The sequence below is a fragment of the Hevea brasiliensis genome, chromosome 3 (assembly GCF_030052815.1).
Source record: "Hevea brasiliensis isolate MT/VB/25A 57/8 chromosome 3, ASM3005281v1, whole genome shotgun sequence".
Classification (NCBI taxonomy): Eukaryota; Viridiplantae; Streptophyta; class Magnoliopsida; order Malpighiales; family Euphorbiaceae; genus Hevea; species Hevea brasiliensis.
In genome coordinates this window covers 107312961-107334961 of record NC_079495.1, presented here as the reverse complement: position 1 = coordinate 107334961, position 22001 = coordinate 107312961, and the positions used below count along the sequence as shown (strand labels likewise).

The following is a 22001-nucleotide window of genomic DNA, read 5'->3' as shown; positions in this document are numbered from 1 at the left end:
CCACGTGACCATTGGCCCATTGTCTTGCTTTTTAAGAAACTTGGTCAAATTTATTGTTATTGTTACGTCTTCAACCAGAAACTGAATTTTGCTTCAGCTGCCTGTTATTACATAATATTAGATTTTTATTTTTTTAAAAAAATCAAATAAGCATTTTTATTTTTAGTTGAGAATTAAATAAATTCAAAATTTTGTTTTAAATCAAATAAATTACTGTACTTTATAATTAAAGCTAAATAAATTCTTACGTAATAAAATTTATATTTTTTAATTTTTAAATATTAAAAATTATTTATTATTTGTAATAAATAAAATAAAAAATTAAAAAATATAATAAAAAATTATTTAATATTAAAATTATTATTTTTAATATTTTATTATTAAAAAATAATATTTTATTACCCTTAAAATTTAATTTTAAATTTATTTAAGTTTGATCGAAAATATATAATTTATTTATTTACTTTTTTAAAAAAAATTTAAAAGAGTGAAATTCGAGAAGATTTTTTTTTTTTTTTTTGCATATTACAAAATATTCTTTTTAATTCAAAGTATCAAGTAATATTTATTTCTATCCCATTTTAATTAAGTGCATATTGTTTGACGGGTGTCGATTGTTGACAACAATAAAAGAGTTGCGAATTAAGAAATTGGAGATGCAGGGGATCGAACCCTGTACCTCTCGCATGCAAAGCGAGCGCTCTACCATTTGAGCTACATCCCCATACGTGTACATGTTTAGACCAATAAATATATATCATGATGAGATTATTTTATCTTTTGCTCTCCTTCCTGCGGAAGATCAAATATGAGTCCAAGGAATGTTGGTTCTTTTGTCTACTTTATGGATGCTTGATTATTATTATTATTATTATTATTTTATTTTTTTTATGGAAGAAGAGGAACATATCCACTTTGTCATTTCATATATTAATGTGGGACTAACAAAAATTAAATCATAAGCTTCCTTAAAAATTCAATTAAAGCAGCTTATTTTTATATTCATAAATACTTGTGAGTCATAAATGGGTGTTTCAATATATTTGTGTGAGAAAAATGCATTATTTTCATACTTTTTTATATGCACTAAATACATTAAAAGGGGTATTTTGGAGGAAAGATGTGGAAGTAATTGAAAAATCAAGAATTTGTTACTTGAGATTAAAAAAATGGGTTAACTTCCTGTCATTAAAGACATATTACTCATCTTATTGAGTCAGGTTTATGTCTTCAATCCCCTACTTAAAAAAAATATTGACACTCTGAATATACAATAATTCAATGTCTTGGTGGAGTTTAACATTCTTACTAATTCCCTGTTTTAATTATCCGACAAATAATTGACTAAGCAACAACTAGTGGAATGAAGTTTTTATGCCTAGCAAAACAAAACAAAACAAAGACAAACCATGAAAAATTTAAGTGAAAAAACACATAACATACTAATACAATTTGGCAGGATTTTTAGACCCATTTTTGTTCTGTAACAACATCACAACAATTCAATCTGTTTAGCACATAAAGAAAACTGAAAAATTGGACGGAAGTTTCTCCTGCCATTATTCTACTCTCTCATCATATTCGACACGTACAGAACAAAGAGCAATGCTTTCCTCCAGCTCCAGTGCAACACAAATGCCGCTGACGACATTATTCTGCAGTAAATTATCACATGATATTGCATCAGACGAGGAAAGAACTCAGAAGTAGAACTTTATTTTTAATGAACAACCGTTGGTTGTCTCAACAGATCTTTATTTTTTCTTATCCTCACCAGAAAGGTTGATCTGCCTATTGGGGGTCAAAAAACTCTCAGTCTACTCTCAATAGTTAAGCCAAACACACCCTTGATCAAATCTAGTAATAGAAAGTGACAGAGTCTAGAATAATCCAGAATTAAATGGTGTCTCACCATTTGATCCCAAAAGAAGTGAGACACAAGTATTATAACTCTTTCAACTTCCATTGCTGGTGAAGAATGCAAGGTGCTCAGATTTTTTGAAAAACTATGCATGGGAAATTATTATGCTGCTTCAGAAAAAGAAGAACCTCATTTTCCTCCAAAATTTGAGATACATTGTCACTGTGGATTACTGCATATTGAAGAGAGAGAGAGAGAGAGAGAGAGAGAGACAGAAAGAGAGAAACAAAAAAACAAAAGATCATTAGAAACAGTTGAGCATAGCAAAGAAGAAACAATATGTGCGCTAGCATGACGGCGTGTGTGTGTGTTCTATCATTTTAGATGCTGCAGAAAGGCAAAGAAGCGAGAAAAGAACGTAAACTAGGTGATACTCAATATCTTATGCTATCTTAAATATTGGTCAGCAAAAATATCTGTTATTTTATGTAGTCCTGGTTAAAAATGCGGATTAAAGAAAAGGATAATATTTCTGCTTTTATGAGATGTTTGTTATCTACTTTCAATTCTTGACTTAAGCTTGCAAGGAAGGATTTCTACAAAGTTCATTGTGGGCACCTCTTGCAGCAAAGAGAGCAAAATACTAGCATTAGCAGCTATTTTGCTTAGATTGCACAAACTAAATGAGAAAGAAGGAAATACGTTCAATGAATACATACCAAAACAATGGCCAATTGTCCTATGGTGGCATCTAGGTTGCCCTCCCAGTGCCACTTATCTTCTTCTTCTGATATATAGACTCTATCTAGCTTTGGTGTATCAAGGACTCCCTTGCAGAAAGCTTGCATCTGGGGGCAATGGTTTACAATTACTTTTTCCAGCGACGGGAAAATCAAGGACTGGTATCCTGCACAAAAGCTTGTAAGGATTGGCAAATAATGAAGTTCCAAAGACTTGAGCTGACTGAAAACAATCTCATCTTCTGCCTCGCCTGTCTCATAATTGACAATTTCTGTCATCATTCTGCATTCACTTATACACATTCTTGTAAGGTGCATCATACTTGCAGCTGTTGAGGGCATGATCAAATTTGTCAATCCATCACAATTTGATACTTCCAGAGCAGTCAAAAGTTTGAATGAAACCGAGGATGGTACTAAAGATTTCAAGAGGCCACAATATGATATTTCTAAAGTTTCCAGATTTTGAAAAATTAGGCCTAGGCAAGAGTCTTCTTTCCATAGATATTTCAGCCTAGACAGCTTCAATTTTCTTAACTGTGAGAAAAAGAACTCTGCTAGAAACTCGCTATGCCATGTCTCCATCATTACACTGTTACCATCCAAGCTCAGTTCCTCTAAGTTCTGGAATGTATCCTTAAAAAAAAAAAGCAATGTAAAAAGATCGGAATGGATCTTTGTACTTCTAGAAAAGGAAAAAAAAAAAAAAAAAAAAAAAACAATATAAGGTAAATGCGAAGTCATAATGCCACATTACCAAGTTTCAATAAACTGGTATATGTGAGAATTTTTGCAACAATAATTATAACATAATTCTAGAATATGCAGCATACATCAGACTGCCTATCAATATGCAACTTATGTAGATAAGAATGCATCCCAGTGGCAAGATAATTATCTTGTACCAAAACACAGATCATAGAATGCAACATGTAGCAACTAATTTTTATTTGATGGTGTTAAGATTCACATCTTCAGAATGTAATATTATGTATATTTAATCAGATATCCTACATTATAAGCCAACTTGTAAATGTAAAATATTGTCAACTCATAATACGGTCTTTCTCTGAAGTATCTCTAGGCACATACCTTTTCAACCAAGAATAGAGGATGTGAAATTGGTATTTCAAAGTGGCCTGCCCCAAGCATTTCTTGGAAGCTATGATAATCCAAAGCGACTATTTCCACTTTATGACATCCATTCACTTCCAATTTTTTCAACGATGGCCATTCTGAAATATGTAGCCCAGGATAGAAACTCCTGAGTTCCGGTAAAGCTTGAAGTCGCAAGTAGGTTACATGAGGAAACACGAACCTAGCTGCTATTTCTAGTCCTTCTTCCTCAGCAACCAATTCATCCACCATGCATGACATTTCCACTGCTTCTTCCTTAGCAACAATTTCCTTTACAGCGCACGAGTCTATCTCCAGCTGCTTGAGTTGAAGAAGATCTTTGGCAACAGAGGCAGGAAAAAGACTTTTCAGGCTTGGGCAAATGGAAACACTTACCGTGTGTAGACTTGTATATGTAAGAACTCCCCCAGGATCCTTACTCCAAACATGTCTCAGTTTTGGCAGATGAGATAAATATAAGCTTCTTAACCGAGCAGCTGCCACAATATGTGTTTCCTCAACTTTCACGTCTTGCACTTCAAATACATTTTCTAGGGAATCACAATCAATTGCTGTCAGTGACTCAAGACTTTTTGATCTTCTAAATGCATTAGAAGGGAAAATAGCCTGTAGTTTCCCACAGTGCTTAACTTTCACGGCCTTTAATTTGCAAAAAGAATTTTCAGTGGCTTGGTTGCTCCAAAGCATCTTCAAGCTATGCAAGTGGGCGATTTTCATTACTTTCAAGGATGGAAGTGAAACCTGTGGAAAGAACTTCATTGAGTTATGTAACTTTGTTTTTAATCCGGATTAAAATTTGATTCTCAAAGAACAAACAGTCATGAACTCATGATAACAGAGAACAAATAGATGAAAGAAGGAACATACCTTTTCACTGAAGAGAGGCTTTATAGCAGTGTGGAGGTTATTCCCCATGCACGTTCCATCTAGTTCCTTTTCAACTGTTATGTCAGCAGTTGTAGGGCTGAAAATGAATTCCTTCAATTCCGGGCAATGTTTTATGTACAATTTGTTCAAGGATGGAAATACAGCAGAATTTCCCCAACAGAATCTTGTGACATGGGGAAGATCTTTTAGGCTCAAGAATTCAAGTTGAGGGAATGACAATGTCCCCATCCATGCCTCCCCCGATGTAACAAATATGTCTTTGATAGCAGTGCATTTGTGAACCTCAAGACGTTTGAGTTTGATAAGACTTACTGAAGCAGAGGATGATAACAGATAACTCAAATTATGACAGCTCTTCACACGCAACAATGTTAGGTTTTGGAAGCTGGATATTACTTGTGGGTATCCAGCAGTACTTCTCAGAGTTTGATCTTGCCATAACCGTTGAGAGCCAATTGCAATGAGATTCAAAAACTCCAAGTTGGAGAACTCAATCTACATGCACAAATCAGAAACTTAGAAATAAAGGTTTGCCTACTCTAAAGCAACTAGAAGTCATTTTGCAATAAGTTTAAGGAATGATAAAATTTAGCAAAAATCATATCTAGAGCATTTCACAATGTCATATAATAGTGCAAGGAAACAATTCGTGTATTAGAACTGAGTTCAGGTTTTTTCCATGTTAGATGCAAGAATGATTCACGAACCATTTTCAATTGAGTTTTACATGCAATTCATAAGACAAAGTTATGTGACATATTTTCCTCTCAATTTTCTTCTTTTCTATTCTGTTCATCTCGTGTTTCATTCTAAGTATATAGGAAATATATAAATCAACATGATCCTGACAGCAAGCATACCTTGTCACTGAAAAGTGGTGTGGAAGTATCTAGCTCATTCTGCAAAATTGTTTCTTCAGAACACAGGTCTTCTGTTGGTGTCTTCTTCCTCCATGGAGACACGGTTGCCTCTGTCACTTTGGAGCAGAAACTCGTGAGCTTGGGTAGACATTCTAGTTCCAAGGAGTGTAAATGCAAAAACTGAATCTCAGCACTAGTTTCCTTGTCATTGATATCCTCCTCTCCCTCCTTAGTTACAATCTCATGCATGACCTTGCAATCAGCTACTTTGATTTCTTGAAGTTGCACAAGGTCTCTAACCATGGAAAATGAAAATAGGTTCTTCAACCTGTCACAGTTTTCTACCTTCACAATTCTTAACTTATGGAAAGACATTGTTGTTAGCTGGCCATGGCATATCATCTCTAAGTTAATCAATCTGTGAAGAACCAATGACTCTAGGATAGGAAAAGCAGTGCAAGGATCCCCCTCCATTGAATCAATGAGATATTGAATCTCATTGCTGTTTTGAACATGAAGATGCTTCAAACGTGGAAAACCTTCACTGTCTAATTCGCAAACTACATTCCTCAGCCCCTCCAGTCCATCCAAATATAGATCTTCAGCGCTCTTCAACAGCATGACAGCTCGCCCCTGCTGAATGCTTGTATCAAGTTTGAGCTTCAAGGTTCTTGATGTTTCATTCTCACCAGACCAATCCCAGATATCACCAATAAATATTCTGTATCTTGTCAACCTTTCAAAGAGGTAGTCTTTTGGCATAACCTTGGCATCCGGAATGTGTACATCTAAATAGACCAAGTTAGGCAGTTGCTTCAACTCAGCAATGCTAGCATTACCCCTTTGAGTGTTGATTGGATCCTCCCATCCAACAAAGCTATTTGCCATATGTAACTCTTCTAATTGGAACAAGCTTGAAATGACATTGGGCGGTATGACTTTGAGTTTCATACAATTGCTCAAATCCAACAACTTTAGCCGAGTCAGTTGCCTGATCTCCCTTGGCAACTGTGTAATATCAGATCCAGCAAAGCTAAGAATGGCTAATTTCTTCAGCTCTCCAACTATCGCTACATCTCCCAGCACACATTGATGAAGACATAAAGTTCGGAGGCTTCCCAGAAAACAAAGTGATGAAGGCAGGGCAGGAAAATGCACTTTTGCAATGTGTAAGACTTTGAGTGCATTCAATCCCTTGAAAAAATTTTCTGGAATTTTCAGAGAAGGATCCTCACATCCCATATAAAAGAACTTAAGCTTGGGGCAGTGCAACCGATCAGGTAGCTCTCTAATATCGCAATACTGAAGAGAGATTGCAGTGCACTTGTTCAATGTATCCTCATCTGGCCATTCCACCAACTCAACATCATCTCTCACTACAAATACGTGATTTTCCCTAGATGCAATTGACATGGCAACATCACGAACCACATCATGCATACTAAAACCATCAGTGCTAGTACCATCTACCAACAAACATGAAGCCTTGAGATTGCGGACCAGCGTATAAACTCTGTCCCGCGCTTCTTCAGTTGTATAAACATCTTGTAGTAAGCCCAAACCCATGCCATACTTCAGCAAATCCTGGATAGAAGCATTATAATTCATCAGACCGCAAAGCAAGAAAGTTGACTTGAGTTCCTCACTTTCTAATTGATGGTAACTCAATTCTAGAGTTGAATATATGACTGCCTGCATTCCCCTTATGTTTCTTGAGTTGGGCCTTTTTAGTTGTCGTGAGGCGTTCTTCCACTCAAATGAATTTTTATTACGCAGTGCTCTTGCAACGGTTACAATTGCAACTGGCAGACCTGCACATTCCTTAGCTATCTCAACTGCTGTAGATTGCAGGTCAGGATCTTCAACAGAATCGCCTGCCATCTTTTTGAAAAGATCCCAAGCTTCCTGATCTGTTAATACTCCAACTGCAAAAGTTTTTTGGGCATCCATTTCAGTGGATAACACATCCAAACTTCTTGAAGCCAGCAATATCTTGCATCCTTTATGAGCATTTCCATAAGGAATTCCAACTTCCTCCAAATCAAGCCTTGCCCAAATATCATCTAGAATCACAAGGATTTTCTTCTCCTTCTTTAACCTCTCACGCAGATGACCTGCTCTTCCAGCGACAGACTCCTCATCGAATCTCAGGCCCAGCTTATCTGCAATTTCTCCTTGAATTTTTTTCAAGTCTGGATTCTGAGTAACAGTTGCCATAACCACATCATCAAATAACTTGTTTTCCAAAGCCAGCCTACCAAGCTCTTTAAGTAGTGTGGTCTTCCCCACACCTCCCATTCCATACACTCCAATTGTGGTGATGGATTCATTTCTAAATGCTGCCATAATCTTCCTGGAAGTTGACATTCTAGAGTCGAAGGCCTTATAACCTTCAACAGGCGCAAAACCTTTCCAACGTGGCGTGACAGAGTAGGAAACTCTATCAAATCTACCATCTTCCTGGAGTTCATCGACGATCTTCACCATTTCCACCGCCTTCTTGCTTAGTTGGTAGTGGGAGTTGAAATTAGGAAATAACCCACAAAAAATTCTCCTCTGTGCATTTGCTTCAACCTCGAAAAATCTGTTTGATTCTTCAATGATTTCACGCACACTCTTCAACCACTTCTGCACATCAGATTCTATCTCTTCCCCATTTCTTTCAGCTTCATCAACCATATGTTTCACCCTCTCACTTACAAGCATCAACTTCTCAATTTCTTTCCTCAGGCCCTGACAGTTGCTCTTGTAGTAGTAGATACAAGTAATCGCACTTGCAATGGGACCAAGCAAGTACTCAACAACCATAGGTCCAATGGGAGCAACTAAGTACTCGATCAAGTAGCCCGCAATCATGCATGCTACCGAAAGCAAGATACCAGCCATTTTCTACTTTGTTCTTTGCTGTTCCTTTTCCTTTTTTTTTTTTCTGTGATTGGGAGACCGAGAGCCAAATAACAAAGTAAAATTAAACTATAGTGATTTCAAGAATTAGATGGGAAATTGAAAGACCCTCAAAGGTTTCAACTCTTTGGAGATCAAAAGGGGACAGTAGGACAGAAGTGAAAAATGAAATCCAAAGAAAAATACTTAGCAGAAATAAATTGTTCTTGGATCTGTGTTGCTAAAATAAAAACCAAATCCAGATCTAGTAACAGAAAAAATTGACACCAACTGTAAAGGGAGTTTCTTTTTCTTTTCTTTTGGTAGGAAGTTTAGAATTCATATGGAAATGTTCTTCTTCGGTGGGTGACTGGTTTAGAAGTGTCTTGGAAAACTAGAATCGAATGATATTGGTGAACAAAATGAGTAATAGCAATGATCTGACAGTTAATATTGAATAGCAAATGGAGAACAAAGTGTTTCAGGATCAAACGACACTGTTGAGAAAAGGGATTCAGCCGATGGCAGCAAAAATGATAAGATACTAAAACATCAATAACAAAAAGAAATGTAACTGTTTAAAAATCAAATGACAAGTGACGAGAAGTTCTACAAGGGTAACTCTCCTTGCAAGCAACAAAAGAAGAAGAATTTGATTTCACCTTTCTCCCGGCTAACACTGATTAGCAGATAGAAGCTAAATGAAAGTAAATGAAAAAACTGCCACCTGCAACTGCAAGTATATGCATAGAACAGATAGTAGCCATGAATCTACCTAGCAAAAAATATAAATATTGGAAGAAAGCATAGCCTGAATATTTGGCTTGGGAATAAAGCAGTAATGCACGTTGTGAGACAAAAAGCAGGCAGCATGAATTAGGATGGGTAGCCTTAATTTTTCTCAATGACTGAGAAAATCAGGATCTTAGGTAACATCCATCAAGGACAGCTTAATCACAGCCGTGCATCATATTAAAATACACTACTCCAAATCTTGAGAATCGACTTCATGCCCCTCTCTACACAATCGGATTTCCTGATTTGATTGTCACTATAACGGTATGTGACAGGCATGTTATGCTACAATAATTTTTTTTTCTTTTCTAACTTTATTTTTCAGACCTTGTTCCAAGTCCACATGAATATATTATAATAGAGCAGACTGGGTGATCATGTGTTATCAGATGAATGGATTCCCTAATGCACCGATAGAAAGAAACAAGCCAACGTGGGGCCACATATCAAAATATGTCTGAAATTAAAAACTAAGCAATTTAAGTTTGAACAAGACTTGTTGGAGAGATATTCTCTTCCATCTCTAGAACTTTGAGCTTTTCTTAAAAATAAGCAATTGCACAAAAGATGATTTGTAAAGTAGCAAGACTAAGCACAAGAGCTTTCATGTATATTCTATAGTGTGAATGGAAGATTTGGGCCATGTGCTGCTGTGCCCTACACTAAACCATTCAAATGCAACTCTCTTATAAAATAATCTCAGCTTTAATTTTACAGCTTGTTGGGAGAAAGTTCTTAAAAATAAAAAATGATTTTTTAAAATGTCATGCTTAATTTTTTAATTCATTAAATTATTGAATTAGTAAATTTTTATTACCTTACTTTTCATTTTTATAAAATCTTCACTCACCTATCAAATAAATTTCAAGAATCATCCATAAATTTTAAGAGTTACAATAGAATTATCTTTAAACTTAAAAATATAATTTAAATCCTTCTAAATTTTAAAATTTTATATAATAAATTTTTTTAATTTTTAATAACCAATTTATGTAATTCAGAATAAAAATAACATAAATAATTTTTTCTCTTTTATATAATAGTGATAAAATTAACTATAATTTTTTTTATAAATTAACTATCAAAAAATTTCAATCATATAAAATAATAAAATACTAAATATATAATAATTAATTAAAGAGATTTTATGTAACACCCCTGATTTTTTTATATATTATTATTGGGCTTCGTGTAGGTATCCTCAATTCGCGGAAATTCAACAGCTTCAAATTTCGGAAAAGTCTCCGAATTGGACCGAGGTTTTGGCTAGCCCCCCATTGTCAGACGTCCCGAGTGCGTCTCCGAAGTCAGAATCGGCAAAGGTAAACCCGAACCTTGCTTTTTCGTAATTTTCTAGTGCTTAAATAGGATTAAAAATTCATAAAATATTCGTGGTAGCTTAGAAAATTACGATTCTTTTTGCAATAGCTTAGTAATATTGCTAAGGACCGCGGGGCAAAGTTTTATAATTTTTAGAGCTTGTTTGGGCAGTTTTTGCAAAAATAATCAATAATAAGGACTAAATTGAAATTTTTGCGTATTGTGATGGATGACTGATTTGATAGGCCCAGGAGGGGCTGTGTGATATGATTGAACTGTGGATATATGGATTGTGAATATAGAAGTGTGTTTTGAGCCATTTTGCAGGTTTGGTAGGTCCTAGGTATAGGGGAGATTCTGTCAGATTTTCGGCACGACTTAGGACGTATTGGTCTTTTTCTTTGTTTGTATTGAGTCAAATTTATTAAATGATTGTAATAAAATTGTCAGGTGAGCCGGGACAGCCTTCTTCCTCCGCCCAGCCGCCTCAGTGACCATTGTCAAGTCTGTGAGTAGAATATTAATTTTAATTGTAATTTCGATATTATTATATGTTCAAGCATGCCTATGCATCACTTATATGCATATATTTATGTAGTTAAACTCTAGGCACGATTTATGTTGCATTCATAACTGTTGATGTGCCATGGATGTTGTTGTGGTAATTTGGAGCAGTGTGCGTGCGTTGGCGTGCGTGTGATGTGGTGTGGACTATGGATAGGACGGGGTAGTCACGGCTTGAGTAATTCGCTGGGACCTGATCCTTCGAGGGGTAGTCACGGCTTGAGTAATTCGCTGGGACCCTCGATTTGGTTATTAAGTGGAAGTCCGAGCTTGAGTAATTCGCTGGCACCAGGTTGGATTTAAGAGAGTCAGAGGGATCGGCCATATGTTATGATTGATACTACAGGGTGTGTGAGTGCTCCAAATTACCTTTTTGATGTTATGATGTGAAAATGTTGTTGATGTTGCATTTCACTCTACAGGGTGCATTAGTTTTAGATAGTTATAGAGATTATGGTTAAAATTGATATTTTACTCTCACATCTGTTCAATGAGTCAATTATTCTTGTTTGTATAAACTTGTTAAATTAGAATTAGCATGTGTTAGAAATGTTATTTGATTTGGGTGCAGTAACTAAATTATTATTTTGGGACTTTAAACTTAATATACTATATGTTTGATGGATTGGATGAGGAGAGAAGCTCCATTTATTATTATGTTGATGAGTATGTGGAGGTGGAAGGGCCCCCAATTTGATATATATATTGTGTTTAATTAGGTGGTGAAAAAAAAACTCTGGTAAGTCCATTTTATGGCGGACTTGTCGTTTTGTTTTTTTTGATATATTGCCCAAAAATGGGCAGAATGGTGTATGATGAGATGAGCTTACTAAGGCACTACTTTAGGGTTAGTGGCTTGTCTGTGGTCCTAGGTCGAGTATAGTGGGGGTCGTGACATTTTACCAATAATAATAATAATAATATATTATTTTATTTATATTATATATTAACATTATTAACATACTATATATAAATAAGTGATTATTAAGAGTAAAAAAAATTATTATATAAAATTTTAAAATTTAAAAAATTTTATATTATATTTTTAAATTTAAATTAAAAATAACTATTAAAATTTATCCCCCACCTGTCTAAGTGTAGTGTTTAATGTCAGTATCAACTTGGGTCAAGTGTGAACGCAAAACAGATGACTAGACTGACAATTTTTTATGCACGTAAAGATGACAATCAAGGTCCACAGTTCAAAACCTGATTGCATAAAATATTAAATTTTTGATAGCTGTTTCTCTAATACCTTTTTTTTTTTTCAAAACCCATATAAACCTCGTACAATTATTTGTTTTTTCTCCGATCATGCTCAGTAGCATAGTGATCTTCCCAAAGCATTTAAAAAAAGGTATGCAGAAACCATGTCCATGATAGTGTCAGTGATGGCCTAACTTCCAAGTTTTTAAAATTAAATTACACAAACGTAGCTATGGAGTGCAGAAAATACATGATCACGCCCACACATCTAACCTTTCCAGAAATGCTTGAGGGAAGCTTTACTTAGGGTTTGGTAATAGGGGATGACCTAACATTGTCATCTGGGAAAATATGTATAAATAATCTAGCAGAAGTATTAAGCATTTAATTAGGCCATAGTTGTCGAAAAAAAATAGTGATAAAGAAGAAATATTTTATTAAATAAATAATACAAAATAATTATTAATATTTATAACTGTGTTTTTCGAATAGAACATAAATTTATAAATATATGGCAAAGATATAATTAAGAACTAATTATAGTTTATTTTTCTTAATTCTTGCTATTAAAATAAACTTTATCACTTTATTTAAAAAAAATTGATAAAATAAATTAATTACTTAATTTCTGTTTAAAAAATATTTTATTTAGTCCTTATTAGAATTTATAATTAAGGTGTAGCCGACTATATTTGATTTCATTAAATTTTGTCTCATTTATCATTTAAATAATTTTCTTTATTTGACTTTAATTGATGTTTAAACTCGAACACTTTGATGGGTGATATTTAAATGATATTAATTATAGTTATATGTAACAATAAAATAAAATAACTATAAAAAATCTGAATAAAAATTTTGACTAAAGAGAAGATAATTAATGAAAGGGTTAACAAAAATGTGTTAATTTGGAAGTGTTGAACCAAAGTAATCACAGGTTGGATGTGTATCTGAAATCTCTGGAGAAGAGGCAAAGCCGCAGAGACAAGTCTTATGTAGTAGTCATCATCCTTAAAAAAACATGGTCTAAAAGTAGACAAAACACAAGCAATACCACCCTTGCATTTCGCTGTCTTCTTCGTTCTCAACCCCAAACCCTTCTCCTCAAATTAATACTCCATACTCTTACGTACATATGCACCTTGCCCCACCCTTTCAGCTCGGGCGGCGAGTGGAGATTTTCTCTCCTCTTCTATTTCCTTTTTTTTTTTCTTTCAATTTTTTTTCACGGCCACCTACCACCCCACCACACCGCCGCTGCCCCAACAACCAACGTAACTTGATTAACGAACACACCAATAATTAACCAACGTTATTGTAGGAATAACGGTAATTAACCATCATGACTTGCAATGCACACCCTTTTCAGCTTTTAGAGATAAATGTTGTATCTGCTCAGGATTTGGCTCCTGTGTCCAAATCCATGCGTACCTATGCAGTCGTTTGGGTTCATCCTGAAAGAAAATTGACCACCAGGATCGATCAGAATGGCCACACGAACCCACAATGGAATGAGAAGTTTGTGTTTCGGGTAGATGATACGTTCTTGAATGCTGAAACCTCGTCTATTATGATTGAAATCTATGCTGCAGCTTGGCTTCGTGACGTGCAGATTGGTTCTGTTAGAGTTCTGATTAGCAACTTGTTTCCTTCGAATAATAATAACTCGAAAATGAGGTTCGTTGCGCTTCAGATTCGCCGCCCATCAGGGAGGCCTCAGGGAATCCTGAATATGGGTGTGCAGCTCCTAGACAATACCATGCGAAGTATGCCTTTGTATACTGAGCTCAGCGCTTCTGCTGTTGGGTTCAATGACCTTATCGATGCCAAGACCAATAAACAGAGCATCGAGGAGAAGACGTCGAATTTGCGCAGAACCAAGAGTGACCATACTGATTTCACTACCACAGCGGATGAATTTGGCGTGAAAGGAAGTCTCAACGCCAAGTCATCGGTGGTAAATGGTGGTTCAATGGTGAATTCTTCCACAATAAAATCCACCAGTAAAGAAAAAGATACTGGGATCGGCGGAAATGGCAACGGAAGCATGGTGAACGGATCACTTTGCTCCGACGTGGGGCCTTCTGCTTCTGTAGTAGCAGCAGCAATAGCAAAAGGACTAATTAAAACGCCAGGAAATGCAGGTAGTCAAAACAAAACCGGAGGAAGCAGCTCCATTATTGAGGATTGGACAGATAACGATAGTGTGGAAGGCCTAAGAACAAAGCTGGAAAGATGGAGAACGGAACTTCCAGCCATTTACGATAACGATGCTAATAAAATGATGTTAAAAAGCAGAAAGAAGCATCACCGGAGGAGAAGATCGGATAATCCGGGGTTGTTTACATGTTTTGGTAATGTTTTCGGATGTGAGATTTCGATTACTTGTGGAGGAGGCAGCAACAAGAAGAAGTACGGAAATAAAAAGGTTTGTCACTTAAGTTCTGTGGACAGTGAATCATATTTGTGAGAAAGAAAGAAAGAAATTGATAATGGGTCTTGAGCTTCCATCAGCTGGTAAACAACACAAGTTGAACAAAGCAGGAATTAATTTGCTGTTGCTGGAGATTGCAAATGCTGAGGATGTATACGGTGATCAATTGCAGGGATATTTCTTGGGTTTACTGGGGGAATATATATCACTGCGCATAGGTCAAGGGAAAGGGTGGAATCAGAGGATGCGCACTGGTGAGGAATGATGGGAAGATTATCAGAGTTTTTCTTTCTTTTTCATTTTGTACATTCTTTCCAGTAAATCATAAAAATTATAATCCCCGAATTGCATGGGCTACATTATCTTTATTCCCTACCCTGGCATTAATCCAAGCCTATTTGGAAGTTAGATTGACAATGACAAGAAATGCCATATTGTCAAAGAGAGGAGATTGCAAAAGGGCTAAGAAACCTGATCAAATTAATAATTCTCCTGGCAATGTATATATTTCTGTGAAGAATCAATTTCTTCATCAACCCCCTGAAGGTTAGACTGTCTAAATCAATCCAAAAGCATAATTTGAAAAATCTGACTAACGCTATCTAACTGTCGAAATAAATCCATTTGGCAAAATGAGACTTTTAATTATCTTTGACACTTGCATCCTGATTCCTTTACTCTCAACAAACCATCATCGCCCTTTTGTCAGCCATACAGGGAAGTAGGACCACACATAGAGACGATAAAAAAGAGGAACTCTACGAGCCAAATTGTAGAAGGCAACCCTCCACCCAACTCTCTCTCTCTCTCTCTCTCTCTCCTCTTTTCTTTCTGATGTCTCATGGCTAATAGTGAATCAGATTCTAAACAACTCAATGAAGAATCATCAAGGGAAACCACTGTTAAGTACAGAGAGTGTAGGCGTAACCATGCAATCTTGATTGGTGGCTATGCAGCAGATGGTTGTGGAGAGTTCATAGCAAAAGGTGATCAAGGTACTAAAGAAGCTCTTCTTTGTGAGGCCTGTGATTGTCACAGAAATTTTCATCGAAAAGAGTTGATCAAGAAAGGTACACCGCTTCTTGGCAGCCACCTTTTTCCTCCTCCATATGCACTGCCCTATCCTCTGTGGAAACAGAGGAATGCTTCTGGGTTTCATCCATTGCCTGCAGTTTCTTCAGAGCCTTCGCCTTGTCCTTATTGTCACCACCATTACTGTCCGCAAAATGTGCAGAGTTTGATCAGTGATGAAGAGTCGGTGATATATAATGGAAGCCAGAATGAGAAAAAGATGAAGGCAGGGAAGAGGCCTAAAAGGGAACATTTATAAATGCCAAACAACAAAAAGATGCCATTATGATCACCACCGCCAAATTGGCCTTTTAGTTGGTGTGGAGTCTCCAAAAAGACAAGGGGCTTTGCCCTTTCGTTGAAATGTCAATGGTCGTTCCCTTTCAGCTAATTGTGCTTAGGGTTGTGTGCGTGAAGCCTTTCAGTTTGGGCTCGTTTGCTTAGTTCCAATTGCTCTTTTTTTTTTTTTTTTAGATTTTTATTAAAGCCCAATTTTTCTGTGGCATGGAGGAAAGCACAATTTAGCATTACATTGCTCCAATTGCACTTCTTCATTTTTTTTTCACCCAAAAACCCAGTTCTGTAGATTTGCAGGAGTCAGTCCACAAAATATTTTCCAAGCTAATATCTCGGGGACTAAGATGTTATATTGAATCTCCATGTATAGAGATTTAAATGTCATGCATTCATCATTTAATAAAAACATTAAACCAAACGGATAAAAAATAATACTAGTCTTTCATTACATGGATATGCATTTTGCCACAAAAGAGGATAACTGCAAGGAACCTCTAAAGAGATGTTCTTCTTTATTCAGGCCCCAGTGCGGAGCTTAAGAAGGGGCAGACTGAGGGACGTTTGTTTTCCAGCAGTAGGTTGAAGACGATCGGGGCAGAAATGAAAGAATAGAGAAAGACAAGTGCATAATATGTGCAAGCAAATGCATTCGTCAACTTATTCATATAAACTTTAAACAGCAACAAGTAATGCAACTCTCTCCCTCTCTAACTCGATTCACTCTCCCATGTAATGCAATTCTAAGTTCAAAACCAAAGTTAATCTCCCTAAACGTTTATGCGCAAAAACTTGAGATCAGACGTCATTCTTTTTCAGCGTTGGCTTCTCCCCTTTGAAAATCAGAACAAGGATACCAGGAAACTAATCGCTATCAGAAGAGTATGAACTATTCGAGTTGTCATCGGAATCCGAGGAATAATCACTGCTGGAATCAGAGTTTCCTCCAACGAAATTGAATTTTGTTGGAGCCGGGCAAATCACTGCCAAATGTTCCTTTATTTCATCCTGGTTGAAGTCAGGATCCTTCATGCATTCAACAGTAATCTCCTCAAGCATAGGTGAATTTTCCAGCACAAATTCGACAAACTTCTTCTCAAATTCTTTACCATGGAAAGATCTCACTGTCACTTTCTGCAATTGATTCAGGGAAAAAGGAGAATGATATTGCTCTTCCCAAAATTGTAGAATAGGTTCAGAGACAGCTTCATTTTTGCAGCCACATGCCTACACAATAAAATGAGATCATCAACAGTTCTACAATGATCCAGAGGATGAGTGTTTCACAAAGAAATAGAGTTGTCATCTAGCTACTTTGCACTCACTTTTATATCAAGAATTTGCAAGTTGAAGGCACTTCCAATCAAAGAGAGGAGACTTGAGACTTCGTCCACCTTCTCAAAACAAAATGCATTTATTCCAAGGGTCCTCAGATGGCTATAAGTAGTTGCAACTTCTGTAAATGTATCACCTGCAGCCAAGAACTAGAAGCAAAAGCAGAGACTAACAAAATCAGCAACATCATTTTCTAAAAATGTGCCCAACACAATCTAAGAAGTTTTCTCACCTTCTGAAATTGACATCGCACAAAAAGCTCCTTAATTGCAGGTGGCAGACCACGGAATTTGAATCTTAGATCAAACTGGTTATTCTCAGAACCAATCCGATATAAATTGATAGACAAAACCTCAAGAAGTGGAGTGTCGAAACAAATAGATTTGAATTCTCCATCAAAGCAAAAATACTTGAGATTGAGGACATTGATGTGAAGATGATCAATACAGCTCAAATTTCTTACAATCAATCGTTCAAGCAGTGGGCAGCCAGAAATAAGCCTTTCAAAATCAGCAGTTGCAATGTTAACTTTGTTCAACTGAAGGCTAATAAGATTATGAAATCCTTTGAATGAATGTACCCATTTAATCTCAAAATGACGGAGGTTTAACCTCCTCAACTGCTGACAAGAAAACAAACCAGATGGTACTTCGTTGCGCCGACCTCTCCGGATAATAAGAGACAGTTCCTGAATTGACTTCTGATATAGCCTCCAAATCCACAACTTCAAGTTGTAACAGTCTTTCACTTTTTCAACAGACACAGAAAATTTCTCAATTTTCCCTTCATGTCTAGTAAGGATATAATTGATTATACCCTCAAGCTTCCGTTGTGACCTTTCATGAAAAAAGTTCTCATCAACTATAATATGCGGCACCGCATGCCATTTTTCCCTCCAATTCTTTGACAAGGTACTGGTCCTCACAGCATCTTTTAATGGCAAACATGCGAGGATGTGGTCTATTACATTGCTTGGAAGATCACTGATTCTATCTAAACCAGAACTAAGACCAATTCTCTCCATAATAGTTTATGTGCTAAAATCCAAGCCTGCAATTGAAACAGACCAAATCAATTATCTTTTGGACAGTTTTTCTTAGATGACACAAACATTGGCATTGCAGATTAACACTTTCATGAATTAGATCCCAAAAGCACAAAGAAAAAGAGACAATCATCATCTACAGGTTGTCCACAACATAGAGTGATAAACAATATAACATCACAACTTAGTTGTCAGGTCCTTCCACATTAACATAATTGGATTCTCTTCTCAAAGAAAAAAAAAATAACTAATTGGATTCGCCTAAAAACATTTCATCTTTCTTTGTCACAACTCCACTTACATGTTCAACTTGAATCTTGGTGATTAATTATTAAGTAATTTATCAAAAATATTAATCCAAACATTCATGAACAAAGAATGCAGCTGCAATCATAATAGCTCAGCTCATGTACTTCTTTCTTATTATTAGAGTTAGAACAAGAAGAAAACAAATTATCATATGTTTGAATGGCTCCCTCATTAGCTGTGTCTTAAAAGTGTTCAAAAGTTGCATCCAGTTTCCAATTTAATCAAGTCCGTCTTTCCTCATTGCTAATCCAACTACCAGATTCCTACAATACCAATATTTAATATCCATCAAGATATTAGTTACAGCATGCATTAAGGCACTAAATAGTTATAGTACGAACAGATTGTTTCCAAGAACAATATTCTTAAAAATAAAAAAGAAAAAAGAAATTTAGTTTTCCTGGAAAATTTTTCGTTTTTGACTTTCCAATGAAACAAGAAAGTGCGCGTACGGCAGAAAAATGCTTCTCATTATCCGAAAATACTTCCGCAGAAATAATCATCAACTCGATAACCATAAAAAAAAAAAAAAAGAAATGTTTAATTTCAATCAATTGAAAAGCTAAAGAGATAAGAACCCTAGAAATCAAAGTGTATCATGGATCTGATCTTTTCAAGAATGAAACCGAAGATAACACAACAACAGAAACATGCATCTTAGCTCTCCAAATTTGGTTTCTATCTCCAAGAATTATTTGGAAAACAAGCTCAAAATTGATAAAAATAAATAAATAAAATAAAATAAGATCATAAGAGTACCTGGATTATGTTCTGAAAATTTGCGGCTTTAAATGCCCCTAGTAAGGTCACTGGACTTGAATCGGTTGCTATTCCTATAACGATTTAAAGGCAAAGGCGAAAATGGTGAGTTATATAGAAGGGAATCAGAGCAAAGAAATTTCCTGATGCCCACACCACAAGGTGTTTGCAATTTCCAGGAGTCTTACTAAAACGAAAGTCAAATCTTTTTCAACAATATCCTCCAATACCCACCTCCTGTAACTGCTGATTATGAAGACAGAAACCAATACCCTCATCACGCAAATTCATTCGCACACAAGGAACTGTATAAGTCCAATAAACTATCAAGCAGCTCACTCACACACAAGTATTTGGTACTCCACACACACGCACAAGCAAACAGCGCACTCACACACAAGTATTTGGTCCTGCACAAACACACAAAGAACACAAATATTTATGTCGGTGGGAGGCTACAAGAAAACCTAATCATGTCTAGTGAGCAGTAATCATGCTTATCATTTAGATCTAAATTGTCGTTATGTGAATTGTTCTTAAATTAATGATCTTAATAGTTTTAATTTATTTTTTATTTATGATAATAATAATTATCTAATTATTATTAAATTTTTAATTATAATAATAATTAAAAAATTATGATAATATTTATTAAATTTTAAAATTAAATTTTTAAATTTATAAATTATCAGTATCAAATTTAATTACAATAAATTATAGTAAATATATTTAAAAATATTCTTTAATTTTTTTTAAATAAATTAGATTTTAATTTTAAAAATTAAGAAATGACATTTAGTAATTAATATTTTTTTATATTTATATTTATAATGATAAAATAAAAATATTTAAAAATTAAATAAAAATATATAATTAAATACTTAACATAAAAATAATAATTATAAAATATAATAATTTTTATATAATATATATCACATAACAAAATAAAAAGAAAATATTTTCGTATGATAAATTTTTTTTTTAAATAAAATATTATGTACCAGCGCTGCAAAAAAAAACTTTATATATACATATTTCAATTACTTCTTAAAAAAAATAAATAAAATCGTAAGAAAAACAAGGGTTGGGTTTTTTTCAAATAAAGTGAAATAGATGGCTTAGCTATGGCCACCCTCGGTGTGATTGAGCTATGGAGGCCATAAGAGAATGGAAAAGGTAAAGAGTAAGAATAGAAATAGAAGCCATCAAAGGAGATAAGGTATCCTATGGAGAGCTTCACTGACCTCTTCTTCCTCTTCCTCTTCCTCTTCCTCTTCCTCCAATGGTGGTTAATTCTCCCTTGTGTTTGTGCAAATGAAAATTGAGTGAAGATGGAAACGAGTGCGAAGTGATTTGCCAATTTATGGGGATGGGGTTAAAGGGGCTGCTTAGCGAGTAAGCTAATGGAAATTAGTGATTAGGCTTGGCTTGAAAGCTGGACGGTGGAGCCGGGGCCTTGGTGGGAGAGGGTCCAATCCAGTCCTTAGGCGGCAAGTTGGACTTGGAGAGGTGGAAATTTGTGCTCTCCAGATTTGAGTCCGATACAAACTTGTAGGCTATGATATGGCGGCGGGTTTAACTTTAAAAGCAAAATGTTTAATTTAATTTTTGTATTTATTGAAAATTTTTAATTTATTTTATTTTTTAATTTTATTTAAATTAATTTAAAATTTTTAATTTAAATTTAATTTAGTTTAAATATTAAAATTTATAATCTAATTTTTTTGAGTTAAATTAAAATTTTTGAATTCTTAATTTAAGTCTAAAAATCAAGAATTTCAATTTCTTGATAATATATAATTTATAAGATAAGATATTTATACTTTTAAAAAATATGTTATATAATAAATATTATATAATAAAGATATTTTCAATATAATAAATATTTTAAATACAATAACAAGTATTTTAATTTTATTTTATTTAAATATTTTATTTAAAATATTTATTATATTTGAAATAAATATATTTTATATATTTAAATATGATATATATAATTATTTAAATGATATATATATATATATATATATATATATATATTAAATTAGATCAATATCATATAAAAAATATTTTCAAGTAAATATATTTAAATTCAAATTATATAAAATATTTTAACATGCAAAACCCACTTCTAACTATCAACAGCAGCAAGGAAGGGCAATCTACATGGAATTATAACAAATCTACATGACAATCTAATAAGAAATATATATATATATATATATATATATATTTCAAAAATAATAAATATTTTAAATTAAATATTTAAATTAAATGAAATTAAAAATTTTATTATTATATTTAAAATGTTTATATTGAAAATTTATTTATTATATAAATAAATATTTAAAATATGTAAATATATTATCTTATAAATTATATTTGTTATATATGATAAATATAAAATATATTAACTATTTAAATATAAAGTTTAGAGCTAAGGAATTATTTTTGTAGATTTCACAAAATCTCAGAAAATAAATTGTTTCAAATCGAAAAT

The 22001-nt window shown here is 34.4% G+C and overlaps 4 protein-coding genes and 1 non-coding gene across 6 annotated transcripts; 2 read left to right on the top strand and 3 right to left on the bottom strand.

Moving 5' to 3' along the window:
- Positions 1–651: 651 nt before the first annotated feature.
- On the bottom strand, positions 652–724 carry TRNAA-UGC (transfer RNA alanine (anticodon UGC)). Its single transcript has one exon. It is a non-coding gene; the product is annotated as a tRNA-Ala (tRNA).
- A 675-nt stretch (positions 725–1399) lies between these two features.
- Positions 1400–9481, bottom strand: LOC110668178 (probable disease resistance protein At4g27220). The gene is made up of 6 exons (XM_058144446.1): positions 5487–9481; positions 4606–5121; positions 3694–4479; positions 2581–3237; positions 1913–2093; positions 1400–1655 (listed from the first exon to the last, which is right to left on the bottom strand). Exons 1-5 carry the CDS (start codon positions 8370–8372, stop codon positions 2091–2093), a joined length of 4848 nt encoding a protein of 1615 aa, XP_058000429.1. The 5' UTR covers positions 8373–9481; the 3' UTR covers positions 1400–1655; positions 1913–2090.
- Positions 9482–13520: 4039 nt separating this feature from the next.
- LOC110668157 (uncharacterized) lies at positions 13521–14724 on the top strand. The gene has a single exon (XM_021829287.2). It carries the CDS (start codon positions 13597–13599, stop codon positions 14722–14724), a length of 1128 nt encoding a protein of 375 aa, XP_021684979.2. The 5' UTR covers positions 13521–13596.
- A 643-nt stretch (positions 14725–15367) lies between these two features.
- On the top strand, positions 15368–16300 carry LOC110668158 (zinc-finger homeodomain protein 1). Its single transcript, XM_021829288.2, has one exon. The coding sequence runs from the start codon at positions 15530–15532 to the stop codon at positions 16016–16018; it is 489 nt and encodes a 162-aa protein (XP_021684980.1). The 5' UTR covers positions 15368–15529; the 3' UTR covers positions 16019–16300.
- A 178-nt stretch (positions 16301–16478) lies between these two features.
- LOC110668155 (F-box/FBD/LRR-repeat protein At1g13570) lies at positions 16479–20769 on the bottom strand. 2 transcript variants are annotated; one of them, XM_021829286.2, is made up of 5 exons: positions 20746–20769; positions 19502–19575; positions 17621–18438; positions 17379–17537; positions 16479–17280 (listed from the first exon to the last, which is right to left on the bottom strand). In XM_021829286.2, the coding sequence occupies exons 3-5, from the start codon at positions 18410–18412 to the stop codon at positions 16918–16920; spliced, it is 1314 nt and encodes a 437-aa protein (XP_021684978.2). In that variant the 5' UTR covers positions 18413–18438; positions 19502–19575; positions 20746–20769; the 3' UTR covers positions 16479–16917. The 2 variants fall into 2 exon arrangements, with proteins under 2 accessions (XP_021684978.2, XP_021684977.2); XM_021829285.2 differs by lacking the exon at positions 20746–20769 and adding an exon at positions 19736–19978.
- Positions 20770–22001: the final 1232 nt, after the last annotated feature.

Coding starts and splice junctions, on each gene's coding strand:
- LOC110668178 (XM_058144446.1), bottom strand. CDS start 8,372: ATGGCTGGTATCTTGCTTTCGGTAGCATGCATGATTGCGGGCTACTTG. Junction 5,122..5,486: donor CACCACTTTTCAGTGACAAG/GTATGCTTGCTG, acceptor TTGTGCATGTAG/ATTGAGTTCTCCAACTTGGA. Junction 4,480..4,605: donor AGCCTCTCTTCAGTGAAAAG/GTATGTTCCTTC, acceptor TTCTTTCCACAG/GTTTCACTTCCATCCTTGAA.
- LOC110668157 (XM_021829287.2), top strand. CDS start 13,597: ATGACTTGCAATGCACACCCTTTTCAGCTTTTAGAGATAAATGTTGTA.
- LOC110668158 (XM_021829288.2), top strand. CDS start 15,530: ATGGCTAATAGTGAATCAGATTCTAAACAACTCAATGAAGAATCATCA.
- LOC110668155 (XM_021829286.2), bottom strand. CDS start 18,412: ATGGAGAGAATTGGTCTTAGTTCTGGTTTAGATAGAATCAGTGATCTT. Junction 17,538..17,620: donor TGCGATGTCAATTTCAGAAG/GTGAGAAAACTT, acceptor TTTTGCTTCTAG/TTCTTGGCTGCAGGTGATAC. Junction 17,281..17,378: donor TGCAAATTCTTGATATAAAA/GTGAGTGCAAAG, acceptor TTTATTGTGTAG/GCATGTGGCTGCAAAAATGA.